Source organism: Ascidiella aspersa, chromosome 2 (genome assembly GCF_963924565.1).
Source record: "Ascidiella aspersa chromosome 2, kaAscAspe10.2, whole genome shotgun sequence".
Taxonomy (NCBI): Eukaryota; Metazoa; Chordata; class Ascidiacea; order Phlebobranchia; family Ascidiidae; genus Ascidiella; species Ascidiella aspersa.
The window spans coordinates 34,595,752-34,615,499 of NC_139448.1; the positions used below are offsets into that span (position 1 = coordinate 34,595,752).

The following is a 19,748-nucleotide window of genomic DNA, read 5'->3' on the forward strand; positions in this document are numbered from 1 at the left end:
AAATTATAACAAAGAACATAATGTCACAGTTGAAGTCTAGGCAGTTTTCCGAAAGAACAAGTCCCCTCTTTTGCGAAACGTGTATGTTTTGGTCAAGTCACTAGATGCCTCTTTCTCCAATGTAAAAAATCCACACAACATCACGCATTTGGACTAGTTTATTTGTTAAAAAATACCAAGTTAAAAAATAGTTTAATGCGAAGCCGAAACACGCGAAAGGTCCACCAGGTGTCGCATGGTGGGGCGACCGTGGGGACAGTTCCATGGTTGGTTGATGTCGGACATGTGATCCAGTATACGACGCATTTCACGCATATTCAACGCTGTGCCTGGAAATAACAGATATTACATTAGATCAACGCTTGCGACATCATTTCAAATGTGTCTTGTTTTCCAACAAACAATTTCTGCTAAAAATTGGCACATTTTTAGGGAATCTTAATTGTTGCTCTTCAACCGCACAAGTTTTGACAAAATTTGCTTTTAGTGTGCTATACACAAGAGGTATGAACTGTAGTTTTTTTAATTACCCATATAGAATCAAGACTACATATCGTCATTTGCACTATAGATCTTTACGAACATGAATTATTCAGGTGTTTGGTTTAATCATTTGAAATAATTTAAGTCGCAGTCCGGTCATTTGCAAACAACCTATGTCCAGGAAAAGTCTTTTTTACTAAATAACATGTCAAGTCTCAGTCAAGCATTATTGGAAATTAAACGAAAAACTATTAAAATGAGCAAAATCTTCAAGCAATACATCCAAATGAGGGAAACAGGTGGAACTGTATATAGTATGAGATACTTTGGCCTGATAAAGCACGGTTGTGCGAAAGCCTGTCGAGGATTTAATACAAATTATCCTTATATAGTGCCACCTGATTCCTCAATTTAGAATTAGACAAATACGGTCAAATACAAAGACATCTTAATGAAAATACTTCATTTCAACCAAAGTCATTTGTCCAAAAGACTTAAGTCAAGCCAAGTCACAAAAACAGTGACTTAAATGAACTTAAGCGTCAAGTAACTAACTTAAGTGACTACAACAGTGCCACCTACCGATCATGACCGACTTGCGACACGCGCGTGACGCGAACATGTTTCTGACGCGCGACGGGCGACATGCGACACCCGGCGCATCACTCAGCATGAAAATAAGCTCCTCGACGTCGGAAGAGCCGAAATCCCAGTTCTTGCTCATCGGAACACGCGTCAGAGATATGACGTCATCTTGCTCCGCTCCTGGGTGAAATGATGTCATGGTAAAAACTGATGACGTATAGGTGCTTCTAACAGTTGTTACTTGTGGGAAATCTTGTAGAAGTTAGAGAACTGATATTTTGCTTTTAACTATACCGTATTCGATGTTTTAAATTAAAAACAATGTTTAAAAAAAAAGAGAAACAAAATATTATTTTGGCCCAAAAAGTATTTTAGGCCAAAATATTGCATCTTGAACCGAATTTCACATTTTATTTCTATTATGAGATATTTTTAATAAAAAATGAATTAGCATATTTCAAGAATATCGAAAAAATATATGTGTAAAATTTAAGATAGAGCAGGTGGCTTTGCGGAATCATTTTTATATTAAGGAATGGCAACATGGTTGGTTGGTTTATAGATATGTTTGTAAAACCTACTTTGGTCAAAAGGGGTAAACAAATTGCCAATTTAGCGTTCGGCATACCGAATAGCACGCAAAAAAAAATTAGTATTCCAAACTGCAATAAACACAGAACGAGACAAATTGTGTATCGGAAACGTACCTGAGTCACTCCCAACGTCGAAATCGAATCCGTTCCTCTTGAAGATGTGGATGTTCTCCACCAGGATGAGTTTATCGGACGCGGTGAGCTGTAAGCGCTGAGGAACAACCAGCTGTTGAGTGTGCATCTCCGTGCTGCGCTGGAGCGTCTCAAAGTTGTAGATCTCGTCAGAAGCGTGCTGCAAAAATCAAAGATAAACTATAACTGCTATTATTTTATCATTTTACGATCGACTTTGATAAAAAAGCTTCCCATTAGAGATTAGGGATATTAAATTGCAATACCATTATCAGATGTTTTGGGACCAAAGCTACTTTGTCTGATCAAAACTCTTTCCCTTACTAAAACAATCATACACAAGAGTGTAGAACTGCGATCTGGCCCTTCAGAAGTCGTACCGGTAAAATATAACGGCACACTATAATACACTGGATGCCTTCGTAAGGCTTATCGTATTTAATCAGCCTAATCAGGACATCAGCAGGCCAGGCTAGGAAAACAACTAGCCTGCAGTGAGGTTTGAACTCGCGACCTCCGGTCATACCGGGACCGTCGTTCTACCAACTGAGCTACACAGGCTCAGAGGGGAGCAAGTCGATAAACAACAATATGCCAATGCTTGTTACATTCTCATACTACAAGTAACTTCACATTGAAGGGGAAGGGGACCAACAGTGCGTTTTAGCAACTAAAACGTTCATACACAATATTTAAAACAGGTTCGTCTGGCAATATATATATTTTCTACCAACGTTTCGGCTTACTATCCGGCAAGCCTTCGTCAGGGACTGACACACAAAGCCAACAAGACACAAAGTGAAATCACAATAAGAAAAAAGGAGATAAAAATGCGCGAGACGCGTTCAAAATTCACAGCGATAAAACAACGTTCAAAATATAAAGCGATAAGACAACGCGCAATTTAGAGGTTATCTTTTAGCACCTGTCGGTACGGCGCTGGAAACAAAACGTCCGTTTTGATATTCAATCACGCGTTGTTTTATCGCCGTGAATTTTGTGGTAGCAACAGCATATTTGTTCATACACAATGTATCTAATTTTTTATTAAGCCCCTCTAACGTCGTACGACAACGGCATTTTTTAATGCTCTACCTGGTCTACAATGAAGAGGTCGCTTTCGTGTTTCGCTATAACGAAACCGAGATTGAACTGGCCGAGCGGAACCATCCGCTTGAAGGCGCTCTTGTCCAGGTTCCGGGTCAGTTCCTTCTCGGCGTGGGAATTCTGACCCGGAAGTATCTTGGCCTGGAACGACGAGGTGCGACATCTGGCGGTGAGGCGGATATCTGTGAATATCAACACAGGTTTATTGTGTTAGGAGACAAATGTTGTTTTTTGGCAAAATTTTATTAAAGTGCAAACGTTTGGACCACCTATTCTGGCAATTTTTTCAGGGCAATATTGTTGCAACTATATAGGCGAAAAAAGATATAATTTATACAGGTGGTCGAAACGTTGATGTTTAATAAAAATGTTTTTTTGCCGGAAGAACAAGGAAACAACAGTATATTCATAAAATGGAATGTTGTCTTTACTTGATCAAAAACGAACCACAATGTTTTAAAACAAAATGTAAAATAACTTATTTTCTTGCGATACGGATGAATGATCGCCAACCGCTGGTCTTGCTACAGAAATGGATCTTAAAATAAAACGATGATAATAAATATTTTTTTACCATCATTGTCTTGATTTGGTCATGACATTTTTTTCAGATACCACACTCGGCCGCGAAACTTGGTTATCAAATATTGTTTTTTCTATGATGTCGCCAGTTTTGTCAATCGCTGCTTTTTCGTGAGGTTAATTTTCATAAAAGAATAAGCACTCGTCCAGGTCCAGTTTATCTATATCTACAGGGCACAATTTTCAGGGTTTTTTTACCAAAAAGGTGCAAATTAGAAAACGTTTTTTTTTCAAATAGGATTCTACTCTGTAGTAATATTTTGGAGAATTACTCAAATACGTCAAAAAATTAAAAAAAGTTCTCGCATAATATATTAAAACAAATATAAGATATATTTATAAATAGGGCTAGTTAGACATTTTAGCTACCTAAAAAACCCTATGCCCTATATAAGATTGTGACAAAGTACACGTTTTCAAGTATTTATATCCCCTTTTCCAATAAATCGATTCTGGAAAGAATTTGGTTGGAAAAACTTCATCAAAATTTTAATTTACAAACCTCTCATTTTCAAATGTCGTAACCTCAAAGAATCCATCGAAAAACTGACGCAAGTAGTCTGCGTATTTCGCAAATCGTCGTTATTTGGTTCAGGTTCGTCCAAAATCACGATAGGTTCATCTTCGCAATTTAAAACCTCTGTTTTTTCAAAATCCAAAGGTGGAGCATTTTCACCCTTTAAACTGAATACGTTGGGTGAGTCCGACTTGACTAAGTCACTGTGCTTTTCCAACGTTCTATGTATTGGACTTGACATCACACAGTCGTCAATGCACTCCACAGCAATTACGGGTGAAGAATTAAGACTCGACGGCGAATTTTCGTTTATAGAGTGCGAATCCAAACGTTTGGTGGCGCCAGGCGAAAGGAAGGACTCCATTTTTGGCAGTTTGGTGGCGCTGTTGAGTTTTCTTGATGACGATGAGGTTCGTTTTCGGCTTAAGGGAGGTGTGATTTGAAGAGGAGTGCCTGAAATTACATCACGTTTTAGCTGTACATTGTATATGCTGTTGGGTAAATTTTGAACTTGAAGGTTTAGTTTTATATGTTAAAGAACATTCGATTTTAGAAAAGGAAAGGAAGCCACGAACACAAGAAGAAATAGGCGTACACGCTCTGCTAACAAATTAAACAGAATTAAAGTTTCAAAGAGGTGTGATTTGAAGAGGGGTACCTGAAATTACATCACTTTTTAACCGTAATTTGTATCTGCTGTTGGTTATTTTTTTACAAAAGGGTTCAGTGTTATTGGTGGGATAAAATTTGATTTTAGGGACAGTAATTAAGCATAAGACCTTAAAAGAAAAAAAAAATCAGGAACACAATAACAAATTGGCGTAAAAGTTTAGGGTCTGTAAACAAATCAAAACAATGGGGGATTCACCTCTTTGATTTTAAAGAAAAATTAAAACTTTATAGTTTCAAAAAAATAACCCTTGAGCTAGTTGAAAGAGAGATTTTCAGTACTTTAGGTGTGATTACCTTAAGTCACTTTTATGCTGCTGTTTTTTTTATAAACGCCATTAATAAAAAAAAGGATTTTACCTTTCCTGCGGAACTTTGATAGAAGGCTGAGGGAAGGACTGAGTTCGTTCGATGAACAGTTGAGTGTGGATTCTTGCTGGTGTTTGGGTGAAGGGGCTACTGGTACACATGGCGATTGCGTTATATCCAAGCCGTTCTTCTTTTTGGCACCTAGAGTGGAAACATTTTTAAGTTCAATTACAATACCGGATAGCTTAGTCGAAAAAAATGGCGGTACGGAAGCCAAGTCCAAAATTTGCGGATAAAATGATCTGTGACAGACCGACAGTTACAACATTTACGGATTTAAAACAAAAAAATAAATCAGCAAGTTTTTCATGCCTTTAGTTTGCCATTGGGATTTGACATAATTCAACAAGATTTTCAAGGCAGTAATGCCATTTGCAAATAAGTTTCTAAACTACAGAAAAATAATTCCAACAATGTTTTTAAAGTCACCACTTAACTTCGATTGCTAACAATATTCCTATACGGTTTACCATCCTGTTTTAACGTATTGTCGTTTTTCTAACAATTTAAAAACTAGTTTTTTAAAAGATTAGTAAGGCTAAAATAAGAGTACTAGTATCAGTGTAGTTATGAATTGACTTAAGTGCACCTACAAAATAAAATTATATTCGAAAATTGAGTTACTTATTTAAGTTTTGCACGTAAAACGATTAGAATGCTGATGTTTTTTTTGTTATTTTTAAAACGTAATTTATCTCAAGTTTTGTACGTAAAAAAATTTGCTCGCCTGCTGCATTTTTTGTATATCTTTAGTCGAATTATTGCTTATAATTTGCAAGTTCAACATTTTCAACACTTAAACGTTTTAGGCTTTTGACAAGGGCTTGACTTGGAGTTAAGTTGTTCTATGAATAACTTGACTGGAGCTTGACTTGGGCAACAGATGTCTTGGACTTGACTTCAGATTTATTGAAAATGATTTGACCTGGTATGTAGTTATTCTGCAAATGACCTGACTTGGACTTTAGTTATTTTATAAAAGACTTGACTGGGATTTATGTCATTTCAAAAAGACAAAAAAAGTTACTTTACAAACAATTTGACTATAGGACTTGAGTCATTTTAAAATAACCTTACCTGTCCATAAGTTTTTTTTGAAACAACTTGACTTGGACTTAAGTCATTTTAATATAACTTGACTTGGACTAAAGCTGTTTTACAAACACGACTTAAGTGATTTTCAAAATTACTCGTTTAGAACACTAAGGCATTACGTGCTGATCTGATTCCTACAATGTACCATCAACTTTGGGGGAAGCGGTGGCCAGGGTTCCGACCGCGTGCACCCCTCCCCTGGTAAACATGGCCAGCAGGGAAGACTTGACCGTCGCGAGAAGGGGTTTCTCCCCTTGCAGAAACACTTGTCTCTTGTCGGGAGTCACATTGACGTCGACGGTGTCACGTGACATTTCGATGTTAAGCACAACGAAGGGGTACTGGTGCCTGGAGAAAAAAGTAGTTTACATGTTAAAGACTAATTATTATGATTGATGCATCTTAATGCCACTCTGCGAACGGTCATTCTATTTATTTTTCGTTTGCCATATTTTCAGAAATTGAAAAGCGAAATGCAAAAATTAAAAAAAACGCACGATATCTTTGTGAGTCAGAAGACAAGCATTTAAAAAAATAAAGGCGTCGTCATTTCCACCTTTAAATTTTGCAGTTAGACTTGAAACTGTTTAAAAAAATTAAATTTACTGAAATTTTGTGCAAAACATGTAACCTAGGTTTCGTGAATTCTTAAGATTTATCCTAAAGATACTTTCGTTTTATCCTAACGTTTCTTGCGATCCATACGCTTCTGCATAGATTCAATGACGAGGTAGGATTAACATTTTGCACATTTTTACACGATGGGGTTGAATTAACATTTTGCACATCTAACCGTTAGTCCAACAGGGATCTGCTAGGTCATTATTAGAGATGCCCTGAACTTCGTATTTTATTGTTTTAGGAAAAACCTACAACCGTCCGATAAGGCATTGAATGACGTTAGTACTGTTATAAACAAGCTACATTTATAAAATAAAAATGGATAGAGTTATTGCTCTCGGGAGATTACGCCAAAATTTGCTTTAGCCTCTTTGTTACATTCGATCGTTTTTTTTTTATTATTTAAAAGAGTTTTCTATTCAAGGCAGAATTGGCTGAAATTCCTATATCGATTTGGCATCGCATCGGCACAGATACCACGTATCGTACAAGTACGTTTTTTCAATACATAAATCAATTCAAAGACATTCATTGACCTTGAAAGATTTAAAAACTTCGTGACTTCTACATTCTACACTCACCGGTTAAACGTGTGATAAACTTCGTTTACGAGTTTGGAGAGGCGGGAAATATCGACTGGACGTGAGTTGATGAAGTAGAACTGGCGATCTGGGGATGAACGACCGCTGCCATGGATGATACTGGACAACCAGCCGCTTATACGAAAGCCTAGCACTTCCTGGCTTGCGTCTGAAGAACGCAGGCTGTATTCCTCGCATACCTGACAATATTGGTGGAAACTTAAACAAAATATAAACACTTTGAATCTGGTAAATAGTTTCGCCGCGGACATCCATTGACTTATGTATATTAACTCACAAAGGAAAAGTTAAAACACAAATCAAAAATTGTTTAAAATATTAGATGCAGACTACTAAACTAAGAGTCCTATTATCAGTGTTGCATAATTGTAATGACTTGACTTAAGTGTACTTAAGTCCGTGTTTTTAAATGACTTGACTTAAGTGTACTTAAGTCCGTGCTTTTAGTCCGTGGCAAAGGACCCGACTTGTACGTAAGTCATTGAGTCGTATAACCTAGGTTGAAATTAAGTACTTTAATCAAAAGGTTATTTATCACAAATTTTTCACGTAAAACAATAAATTAAAAGGCAAAATACGTTTTACTGTTGAATAATTGCACTTATACAGCTAGGTCGACAGTGCTAAATAAAATACAACAGCTTGCAAAATCCATAACCAGAAGTGCTGTTTAAGTTACCTCAGCATTTGGTAATTCCTGCTCAAACTTGATCAAAGTGTCAAACTGTTTCGATCCGAACACAGTAACAATGTTTTGTTTGACATCAGAAGCACCTTGGGTCGCCAAAAGATTTACCTTTCTCCCTTTAGTCTAGAATTGGTACAAACATGAAGACGATATCATAGTTTAAGCCGACTTTTGGGTTGATTATAAAATATAATAATTTTAATTTAATTTAATTACAAAGTATTTTTCTTCTAAATCAAATCAAGTGAACCAAGTCCCACCATTTTTTATTTAATTTTATGTAAATAATAAGTGGAAATGATAGCACAAACCTGATTGCAGCAGGATAACCTTACGTTGGTGGAGATGACACAATATGCGTTCATTAGCGTAAGCAGCTTTGCATATTCCTGGGTAAACAAAAACAAACAAATGTAACTCAGAATAAACAAATAATGGCATAAAACTAACTTCAAAGTTAAGAGAGTAAAATTTTACAAACTAAAATTGAGCACCATAACATATAAAAAAAATTAGATGAAATTTAGAGTCAGCAATTAGGTAGGTACACTAAGGTTTTAGTTTTGATTTCCTTTATAAATATTTGTCTTCTTCTGATTGGTCTTTATATAAAAGCAGAACAAATGTTTTGTTAACCAACTACTCACATTAAATTATTATAGCTATTACAATTTATTCCTAAAGTTCCAGTAAACCTTTTTAATATTTCTGTGATACTCTTTGTGCCGAACTGGCAAAGTGTAAAAAATATTGTTCAGATAAACAGTTGTTCCAGCCTGTCTTGCAATCTGACTTTTCTTGACAATTTTCCCATTGGTGTCGTATTCAAGTTTGCAGCCTATGCTGAAAATACAAAAAGTATCAAACTGTTACAAATTACAAAAAAACTATTACAGCTAAAATTAAAATATTTAATAGATGATGAACAAAAGCATTTATTTAGAACAGGGGTTCTTGGACTTTTTTTAACGTGGACTTAAAAAAAAATTGGTTTGCATGGACCAAGGTAGGCATGATTTTTGATGTCATAAATTATTGAAATTAAAAAAAAGACTTAACAAACCTGTTGTTTTCTGTCTGGAGCACATTCAATGAGAAGGCACCAAGATATTTTTAATTCATTTTTTTGGAAAATAATTATTTTTTAATTACACACTAAGAATCAACTGACAATTATGGAACTCCTAAAACTAGTCCACAAATCCCCTAAGGTTCCATGGATCCCTTAAAAAACCCTGCGTTGGAACTTTAGCAAAAATACAGGTAAGAAATATAGAGAAACTGAAGTGAAGAAATTTTTTATTTTTGATTGTAATAATTACAAACCTTGCGTCCTTATGTTTTGTACTGATTACAACATTGCACAGAGCACACAGTGAGCTTAAAGCTTCGCCGCGAAATCCAAAAGTTCCAATGCTGGAAAGGTCAGAAAATTCACTCAACTTGGAAGTGTAATGCTTCATAGCTAAAATTATAAAAAATAATGGTTTGGAAATAATGAAATATTAATAAAAGTAACCCCTAAATTTGGACTTATTAATAAATACATTTCTTGTAGTAAACATTTAATTGGCAAAAAAATTGTACATGCAGCAATTAAACCAAGTTCCCGATTGTAAAATCAAAGTGTTTATGTTAATTACTTTAATGGCTTAAGTGGCACATGTGTTACTGTAAAGCCATATCCTGTTGAGACATATTATTACTAATATTACTGATGGGTTTTGTGCAATTTACCTTTCTTTAAAACAGGACCTATTAAAAACATTATTACACATGATTTGAATCAAAACAACAGATTATTTCATTAATAATGCAGTGGTGTAATGATTTCAATTATCCATTTAAGACTCAATGCATACTTAGAGCTTGAAAGTTTTCTTCCTTGACACCGACACCATTGTCGCAAACCTCGACCTGTTCCGATCCGTATTCTTTTAACTTGATTTCTATAAAAAAATATATAAACTATTTTAGTAAGAATTTACATGGTGGAGTTTTAGTTATAGGAATTAAAAACGTCAACTTTGCTTTAGGTTTTGTTAACGAGCTAGAATAATATTCATAGTGAAATGTTTTTAAGTAAAAACACTGTTTTATTATTTACAATATAGCCTAAAGAGTTTAGGCATATATAAAGGGAAAGACATTTACCAAAAACAAATGAAAAGTTATAAATTGGAACTTGTTCAATTAAGGAAACTAGGTCATAGTAAAACTTTTTAAGCTAACTTCAGAACGAAAATAAGTTATAACAATGGTTGTAGATTTATAAATAGAACATTATGTCTCGAATGTAATCACCAACAGTGGTTGCTTTGGCGTCAAGGCTATTTTCCACCAGTTCTTTAACTGCTGTTGCCAGATCAAGAACAACCTGACCAGAGCATATTTGGTGCACTGTTGTCTTGTTTATTGGCTTAATTTCAGCCATTGGACAAAAATTAAAAACCTGTTACGAGTTACACTGTTAGGTGAAAGTATTTTTCGTTTATTTTAACGTTTATTTAATTATTTTCCTGTATAAACAAAGTACAACATAAAAAATATTCCCGCGAAATATTTATTTTATGTTTACATTCAGTACAGGTAATTTCCCTGATACGCGACTATATTAACAATAGGTTAAAATAAATATAGAGATATCTTCGGCTTAACATACAAGTTTATCGGATGCAACTTGAATTAACTCTTTTGTTTAAATAATACTGATTCTAGTTATAATTAAGTTCATGTTTTTTCTATTTTGCATGCCTTTTTGCAATGCCTCCACTAAAGCGAACGATGATGTTTTCAATCTCAATTATCTGCATTCACGTTTTAACAAACCTTCTGCGTTTTAATAATCGTACAAATGCATTTACTGACGCAACGACATATGAAACAGTTTATCGTTGGCTGACCAAAACCAGCTTATAACTTTTTCCCACCAAAACTTTGATAAAGGTAGGTTAAACCGGTTTAGAAAAGTATTAATTTTTAGAAGGCCATGCCCCTCTTTTACCAGGCCATCCCGCAATATCTTTGAATGTATATAAACTAAAATTTCAGTTGCATATTTGTGAATAAATGCAAACGATAAGCCCAGCATTGCGAATGTAACTTGTTTTTTTTGAGACGTTGTCTGCATAATCAATACTCATTTATTTTGTTCAATGAACCTTTCTTAACTGTCATGTGATGTCAGGCATATTTCATTTGGATGGGGCAGTTCAAATATTAGTTTAAAAAAAAAAACTAGCGCAATGCGACCATTAACGGATGAAAACATGTGAATTGGCACTTAATAAAATGCAACTGGCTTTTGGCAGCAATGTGGATTTGTGTTATTATTAGTTGTAATCACAAAGCAACTAATTAACACCTTAGGCAAGTCGTCCATATTCGCACTTAGTGTTGAAACACTGTGAAGTTAAAAATGAGGTAAGAAAAACAGTTTTTTGTTGGTGGTAATACAATTTTACCATAAGGCTAAAAGATATTAGAACCTGAAGCATAAATATTAAAATTTGTTCGGGTATGTGTGATATATTTTTTTTTTTTGAATATGCACATTTGTACGGATTTCTCTGGTACTGTAGAGGGCATGAAGTTCGACGATCTAAACTCGTGCCCCACAGTGGCGCCATAACGATTAAGATGTATACAAATTATGTCGTATGAAGTTAAAATGAGTTTTTAGTTTGTTTGAAGTACATACCTTGTTATGCTTACAAAAAAAACAATTTACAACATACCAGCAACGTCTTTATAATTACATTGGCCAGTGCGTTAGGAGTGACCAAGCACGCCATTATGTAGGCCCTGATGGGAGCAAATAAATTGTAATCTACGTACGATGCTAAATATAGCTGCGCTAACAAGTAGATGTCGCGTTTTTAATAGTGGCAAACAGGCCAGAAACCAATTAGCAAGAACCAAAGTTAGACAGGCAAGGAATGAGCATTCAATGAGAAAAAGTACTTGGCGCTGTCAACTCTCCGAGAAGCCACTTGGAAGGCAGTCAATCACTGACGGCAAGGCACAAGGCAAAACACTTTGAAAACAATAGGCACCAGTGGTTGTTAGTACCGTAGTAGTAGTAGCAGTATGGCTAGTAAAATTATCGCCAGTCGACTTTATTATCTATAGGGCTTTGTAGTGTTGTAATGACTCAAGTCAATGACTCGACTTGACTTAAGTCACTGTTTTCAAAGACTTAACTTGACGTTTTGGTAATTCTTTATTTAACATTTTGTTTGAAAATCTAGCTATTTATCTCAATTGTTGTACGTACAACAATCGGATTGAAACAGGTTGTGTTTTCTTTTATTCTAAGTTGACTCATTGCTCGAAATAGGACGAGTTCATTTTGGTGCCAGTGATTTACTTGGAGTTTGACTTGATTTGTTATTGTTTATAAAGACTTCATTTGGACTTAATCATTTCAAAATAACTTGTTTACAACACTGAGGCACTGTGATTTTAAAAATAAGCTGCTTGGGAGGTAGTTAGTGTGACAGATATTAAAACACCTTTAAAACAATAAACACGGGTAAAACACTAAAACAATAGACAGTTGAAAAAGCTGCATGGTAAAGTTGTCGCCAGCCGACTTATCTATAATGCACTATGATCTCAATAAGAAGCTGCTTTGGAGGCAGTTCGTGTGGTAGAAGGCAAACAAAAATAGGCAAAACACTTTCAAACAATAGGCTCCGGTAGATGTTGGCAGCTAGTAAGTTGATCGCCGGGCGACCTTCTTGCTTGACTTGCCGCGCCTCAGATTCAGTTTCCCGGAATGCTCGAAAAAAACGAGCGGCATTTAAAAACGGCGCGACTGTGATGCAACAATCGCAGTCTCGTCAGGCGAGATTTGAATGCCGCTGCTGAATCAGTAGTAGCGAGCAATCGCTGGGCCTTCTTTGCTTGGCGCTCGAATTGGCCGCTATGGTGTTGTTTTGCCGAGAAGCTCTATTTAGATGCAGTTGACAGTGACCCCTGTCTTCGCTTAAGAGAGCCAGAAAGTCTAGCTGGCTTCCGCCAAAATCAGACGAGCTATTATATGGCTGAGAAAGCTGCTGTGGTTTACAGAGCTTTATACAGTTGATTGACATTGTGTTTTGTGAGTAGTTCGTGTTTTTGTGAGTTGTAAAAGCAAGATTGGATTTTAGTAAGCTGTAACATTTTATGGCTTAAAAATAAGTCAGTGTTGAATTATCTTAGGCTGCAGTTTTTTGGTTATTAAGTTAGTAAAACAGGCGCTGGTCTATGATCCTAGCAACTTTTTTTACATTAACGAAATACAGTTACGAAACAGTCGTCAAAATTGAAAACTGTTGAGAATAAATATAATAATACTTAACTTACCCCTACCCAAACGCTATCGGAAATTTAACCTAAATATTGTTCGTTGATTTAACTATTTAGACGCTGTGGTAGGATTCTAGACTAGCGCCGAAAGATAGCCATGGCTGCGTTTACCTTTCAGTTTTATTTACAGCAGACACCTATTTTTAACCTTAAATGCGTCAAATCTTAATGTAAACATTCCAAATCAGTTTTCACGGGACGCCGTTCGAAAAATAGCGGCACGTATTGAGTGGCCTGTGACACTAATTGGTTGGCAACCCGAGTAACCGCTGGCTAGTATTTTGATAGATTATTATCGCGCATTGACACAACGTGACACACTGCTATGGCGAGTAGATAGCGACCTGGCTTTGACAGAGACGCATGCTAAAGAATAACTCTTATACCCAGCAGATAAACTAACCACTTTTGCATATAGTAGTTGTACTGAAAGGCCTAATAGGAAAGTCATACGAAGCGGGGCATATTTTTGTTTTGTGTGTTGTCTTGAAAAAATGTAGTAGCTATGTTGTTGGTGGAAACAAAGAACTTTTTGAGCTCACCATGACTTACTCATTAAATTTATACAAATTTATTTACTCATATTCTATTGATACGCGTTGTCGATTGGCATAGAACGCTCAATAGCACACACATTTCATGGCATAATGACTAGAGCAATAGTTCTCAACCTTTTTTCTTTCGTGGCCCACTTACATGGCAAAAAATTCTGTGGCCCAATAAATTTTTATGAAATAAAAAAATGTAAATTAGGTTTAGAACAAAACACAGCAGAACGTATTTCAAAACAGATTATTTATTCGACCGTGCATTAGTGGGATACTTGCGGCTGAACAATAAATTTACATTTCTTGTTTATTCCTTCCCAAGCCATTATTCCTGGAAAATTAAATATAGTGACACAAATGAAACCAAATCTAGCTTTTTTAAATTGGTCTGTGGCCCACCTTAAATGTTCTTATGGCCTACCAGTGAGCTATGGTCCACTGGTTGAGAACCGCTGGACTAGACCATCTTGTAGTCTGGTACATACCAGCTGACTCAGAAAATAGCAACTATAAGTCAACCAAGTTCTTTACCGCAACTAGAAGCGTTATACATGGCTGCCTTGGCCGGATACAGCCTTACCACAATAATATTTTCTGTCATGGCTAGGATAAAATTATTTTGCGTAAACGTTTTGCGCCTAAATAGATATTAATTATCTTGGTAAACAAAATTAGGTATTTTTCGCATGCATATTAATGAGGCAACATTAAAAAATACAATAGTTGCCGTTAATCGCGCGAGAGCGTAAAAATTGCATTTATTTGGTTTGAATCGGGTATCTTTAATATAGGACACCTGACGCATTAGGCACACACAAGGTTCTCGTGTTTTTATCAAGCTAATTTTGACAACATCTTAATGAGGGCGTTGACTCTACAGTTGTAAGGCTGCACTGAAACCACGTAAAAATGTCGCCCTTAGAGCAAAAATTAAACATTGTCTTAACCGTGTTTCAAAAGGTGTGAAGAAATACAATGCAATGCAATGGATAAACTGCAAATACGTTTAACAATTTGCGCAAAAAAGTGGCGCTAACCAATTGTGTTATACGAATGCCAGGTTCGCACAAAGCGCAAAGTTTTTCCGCAGTTTTGTTGTTGGCTAAAACACAGTTTGTGGAAAGGCTGGCATGGTGCTCAACCCGTGTCCAGAACTTAGATCTCCGACAACCATAGCATTCTGTTCTGACTAAACATAGCCCAAAACGGCATTGGTTTTACAACTCCCCTGGCGTATAAAAGGTGACCAAAAAGCGCAGATGTGTAGTTATGTACAAAAGCAAGTAGCATTAGTTAATAAATGCCCCTTCCCCCCCAAAAAAAAAATCACCGAAACTGTTAAAAATAAAAACTATAAAGACAAGCCGAATAGCTTAACTGCCCTGGAAGCTAACAATCGAAATATTTGAAGATTTTTTTCTAACTAAATCTATTTCTTGTATTTATTTACGCATTTCGAACTAAAATTTTCTAGTCCAGTGGTCGTTAACCTTTTTGTACCGCGCCCCTTTGGATATTTACAAGGTAGGCTATCATTGCAAAAGCAATTTAGTATTCGTCGATTATATATTAATAAGGCAACACGTAAATACAGAAGTTGACTTTTAATTGGGCGAAACGACAAACAAATTCGTGTTCATTTGGTTTGAATTAGGTACACTTTAATATAGGAGACCTGGCGCATTGGGTATACGTTGTTTCCTGATTTTTTATTGCTTTTCTGCAAAAATACTTTCTTTTGGCTAATTGTTTTTGCTTTTTTTGCTACTTTGCGATTTCGCAGAAACCCTGCTATAGCAAATGGTGGCAAATTTCATCTCCCCCTGATGGTCGCGATTAGCGATTACCAATCTACATCTGCCATCGATAAAACATGCACAAAAATCGCTGCGAAGAAATTCTCAAAACTTGCGCGGCATTTAAAGATCGCTGCGTGAAATTCGCATTTGCTTAGTTTGCCTTTTAACCCGGAAATATAGATACCAGCCGCACGTTCTTAACGCTCGTATCATGCTTTTTCCACCTTTCTAAAAAAAATTATAATTGCAAAAGTCAGCTGCAAGCGATTAACAAATGGTTTATATTATTGTCAATGAATTTTTTTGGTCCAACCTCGGTGTTGCATTATCTTTCATTTTTGCGAAAATATTGTTTGAAATCAGCACTGACTAATGGCAAAATGTAATGTTGGCGTAAATTTTTTAACAAATAAAAGACAACTTGGTAATCTTTCTTTTTTTGCAAAAGTATTGGTAAAAATCAGTTAGGGCTAACGGCAAAATATTATTTTAGCATAATATTTTAATCAACTAAAACTTTTTTTTCTAAGCTGTTTTCTTGAAAATCTGATTTTAGTATCGTCGTTCGCCTCGACACGGAATTTTAATCAACGAAACATTGTATCGAGGCTTACGTTACAAGAGTACTTAATGTAAAAGCCCAACTACCATGTAATGCCCGCCACATGTCATAACCTCTACTACAAAGAAGCCCGTATCACGCTTTTTGCACCGTTTTGAAAAAAATATGCCAAAATCAGCTGCAAACGATTAACAAATGGTTTATATTGTTGAGGAATTTTTTTTAGTCCTAACGGCGACATGTTATGTTGGCGTAAATATTTTACCAAATAAAAACAACGTTGTAATCTTTAGGGCGAAATATTGCATCGAGGATTACGTTACAATGGAGTTTAAAGTAAAAGCCCAAATCCACTGTGATGCTCGTATTTTGCTTATTTTATCGTTTTTAAATAAAATACGCCAGAATCACCTGCAAACGATTAACAAATGGTTTATATTGTCGAGGAATTTGTTTTAGTCCCAATTCGCTGTTGCAGTTATCTTTCATTTTTTACGAAAATATTGTTAAAATTCAGCTGGGGTTAATGTCCACACGTTATTTTGAAACAAAATTTAATTAATTAAAAAACGCCGTTGTAACCTTTTCGTTTTTTCCAAGGGTATCGCTGTTCGTCTGGGCACGGAATTTTAATCAACGAAACACAGTTCATCGAGGCTTACGTTACAAGGGTACTTAATGTGAAAGCCTAAATCCCATGTAATGCTCCCCACGTCTCATAACCTCTACTACATAAACAACCACGTATCACGCTTATTCCAGCGTTCGATCAAATACTTCTAGCACCGTAATCTAGCTCCAAGCTGACAGAATCATGTGAAACATATCGACCAGATCGATCGGGTTTAATTTGAGGTCAGTGGCTAACGTAACCGGTGCGAATGTAATACAAACGTACAGCCGCCCCCTGGGTATTTAAAAGGCCCCAGGGGCCGAGTGGCTTTTGAGGAATTTGCGATTGGCGTAATTTAGCCCACGCAACGTTTTTAGGCTTTATGAATTAAAAGGAAGGTATAGCGGAGCGCGGTTAGCTAGGATTTCGCCTTTAGGGGAGATTGACCCGCCGTTACCGTTTTGCAAACTTTGTTAAGTTGCTATTTCGACAAATGTGCAACTTGCAAGACGCACAGTACGTAAAATATAAGCTGTTCGATTTTTAAATGACGTATAAGCCAGCGTGCAGGGCCATTACGCGTGGAGTCATGCCAATAGAATTTTGAAATCACCTTAGATTGCATGCAATATAGAATCAATACGGAGTTTTTTGTTTTTTTTAATTGCTAAAAAAGAAAGCTTACACTGTGAAATGTCATTTTTTTTACGCTAGAAAAGCCTATACCTCCAAAAAGAGTCGTGAAAAAGTTTGTGAAGAAAAGAATGAGAAAGAAAAAGTTTGGGCAAAATCATGGCCCATGCATTAAAACTCTAGGCCTGCGGAGGGGCAATTATTTTTGACAGGGGTGCCACACGGGAAATTAAATGTCTTAACGGGCCGGATACAAAAAAGGGGCCCGAAATACACATAATATAAAGTATAATTGCTTTGAAAAGATAGCTATAAATATCCTAGTTTTGACAAGCTGGTAGCAGTAGGAAAAAGCGGTAATTATTTTAATATATAAAGTATATTTCTAAAATTAATGCAAAAAACGTAAAGGCTTGTTTTTTACCATTTTTTTTTTCAAAAAACAAAACAATTTTTTTAAGCATTATAAAAAGGAAGCCAAGGGTCGGACTGATTTGCTTTGCGGGCCGGATTTGCCCCAGTTCTTCTCAAACCGTATTACAAACTGGTCAAGAGCATAGGACAAAAACAGGACAAAACTTAAAAATAACCCGTTCCGTGCGTGTCAGGGTATAGTAGCAGAAGCAGAAACGGACAGAGGGGCACAAATATTTTCGTAACGCTATAAATCATTGCGCATATAGAAGTGGCAAGCGTGTCGGGCGTGAGTCCGGTAAAGCGCAAGAAAACGCCCTCATAGCGTCAACTATATCCGAAGCGGCAGCGTTGGTCAACTTAAGCCCGTTGTTTTAAGTTGTTGTGTGTTGAACGGCTGTAGTGGATGTTTTGGTGCAGCAAGAAACAGCTTACAAGCGGTTTTTGACGACGTTGTGTTGTTTCTACGCCTCTTGAAGTTAGGAAGCAAGACAGGTGGACTTTTTTTGAAACAAAGTTTTTTATTCTGTGATGGAGCTAATCAGTGGAGCTAATCTGAAGGATAAGTCAGACTTGTATGACAGCAAATTTGAGCTTAGATTTTTTTTATTCTAAACACGCGTTGTAGCGGTTTACAGTTCTGTTGCAAACTACGTAGTTTGTTGTACTTATTCTACGTCTTACTACACTACAAGCTTCTACCATTATCTTGCATTTATTAAAAACGTTCACAAAATGCGAACTACTTATGTAACGGTTCTAATATTCATTCTACATTTAACAAATCTCCAGCCATTATCTTAAGATTTATAAAAAACGTTTAATAAACGTAAAATTTTTGTTTCGTTTTAAAAATAAATTATAAGGTGTTATACAACTTATACAAGCCTTGGAATATATAGCTGTAAAAATTAAAAAAAAAATAACAAAATTCGGTTATTTCACTAATGAATTTACTGGGTTAAGTGATTTCAAAATGACTTGTTTTTAACAATGAATTTTCAAAATAGGTATTTTACTGTAGTTATACTCTTTACCAATTTGCCACACGCAATACATGAAATTGCCTTGTATTAAATGAGTCTGGTAATGCCATAATGAAGACCATTTGTTACAATCGATCTGCAATCACCACCGCTAAGTATAGTGACGTACATTCACGTTCTTGCAAGTCAGCATTGGTTTAACCTAGTTGTAATATTTGTGCAAACATTATAGCCAACTATTTTGTCGAATAGGTCAAACTCTTATAATCGAATAAAGAAGTCTTGTCCATTCCATGAACCTTTTTCGACACAATATTATTTGTTTGATTTTAACAAGTTGTAGTTGGACGTAGAATTAACACAAAAACCCTTACAAATGTAAGTAAAACGTTCAACGTTTCGGATAAATGTTAATATAGTGGCCGGAGGTTGTAGTTAGACGTGCAATGAATATCAAATCCCATATAGAAGTGTAGAAAGCATATTTTGAACATTTCAAACAAATTTGAATTCATTAATAACGATTATATTATCATTATTATTTATTCTACAATACATCATTTGTTCTAATTTTTGGTGAACATTATTTCAGCTATAGATGACAAAATCGATAAAGACCATAAAAAGTGAGGTGATCGTATTCTTGTGTTGCAAACATAGTTTTATGCCTAATTTATTTATTCTACTTTTTACCCCCCAAAAAATATAGCAAATTAAATCCAACCCTCCATTTATATTTCCAGATGGTTTCGTGCTAATAACGACAGGTATACATAGCAACACGAATAGGTTCAACTC

General features: G+C 35.8%; 1 protein-coding gene across 1 annotated transcript; it reads right to left on the bottom strand.

Moving 5' to 3' along the window:
• Positions 1 to 192: 192 nt before the first annotated feature.
• LOC146165464 (mismatch repair endonuclease PMS2-like) lies at positions 193 to 10,490 on the bottom strand. Its single transcript, XM_083380932.1, has 14 exons — positions 10,348 to 10,490; positions 9,906 to 9,992; positions 9,370 to 9,508; positions 8,739 to 8,886; positions 8,355 to 8,432; positions 8,035 to 8,166; positions 7,335 to 7,534; positions 6,278 to 6,480; positions 5,029 to 5,178; positions 3,985 to 4,452; positions 2,889 to 3,082; positions 1,776 to 1,953; positions 1,066 to 1,248; positions 193 to 329 (listed from the first exon to the last, which is right to left on the bottom strand). Exons 1-14 carry the CDS (start codon positions 10,475 to 10,477, stop codon positions 193 to 195), a joined length of 2,427 nt encoding a protein of 808 aa, XP_083237058.1. The 5' UTR covers positions 10,478 to 10,490.
• Between the last annotated feature and the right edge of the window lie 9,258 nt (positions 10,491 to 19,748).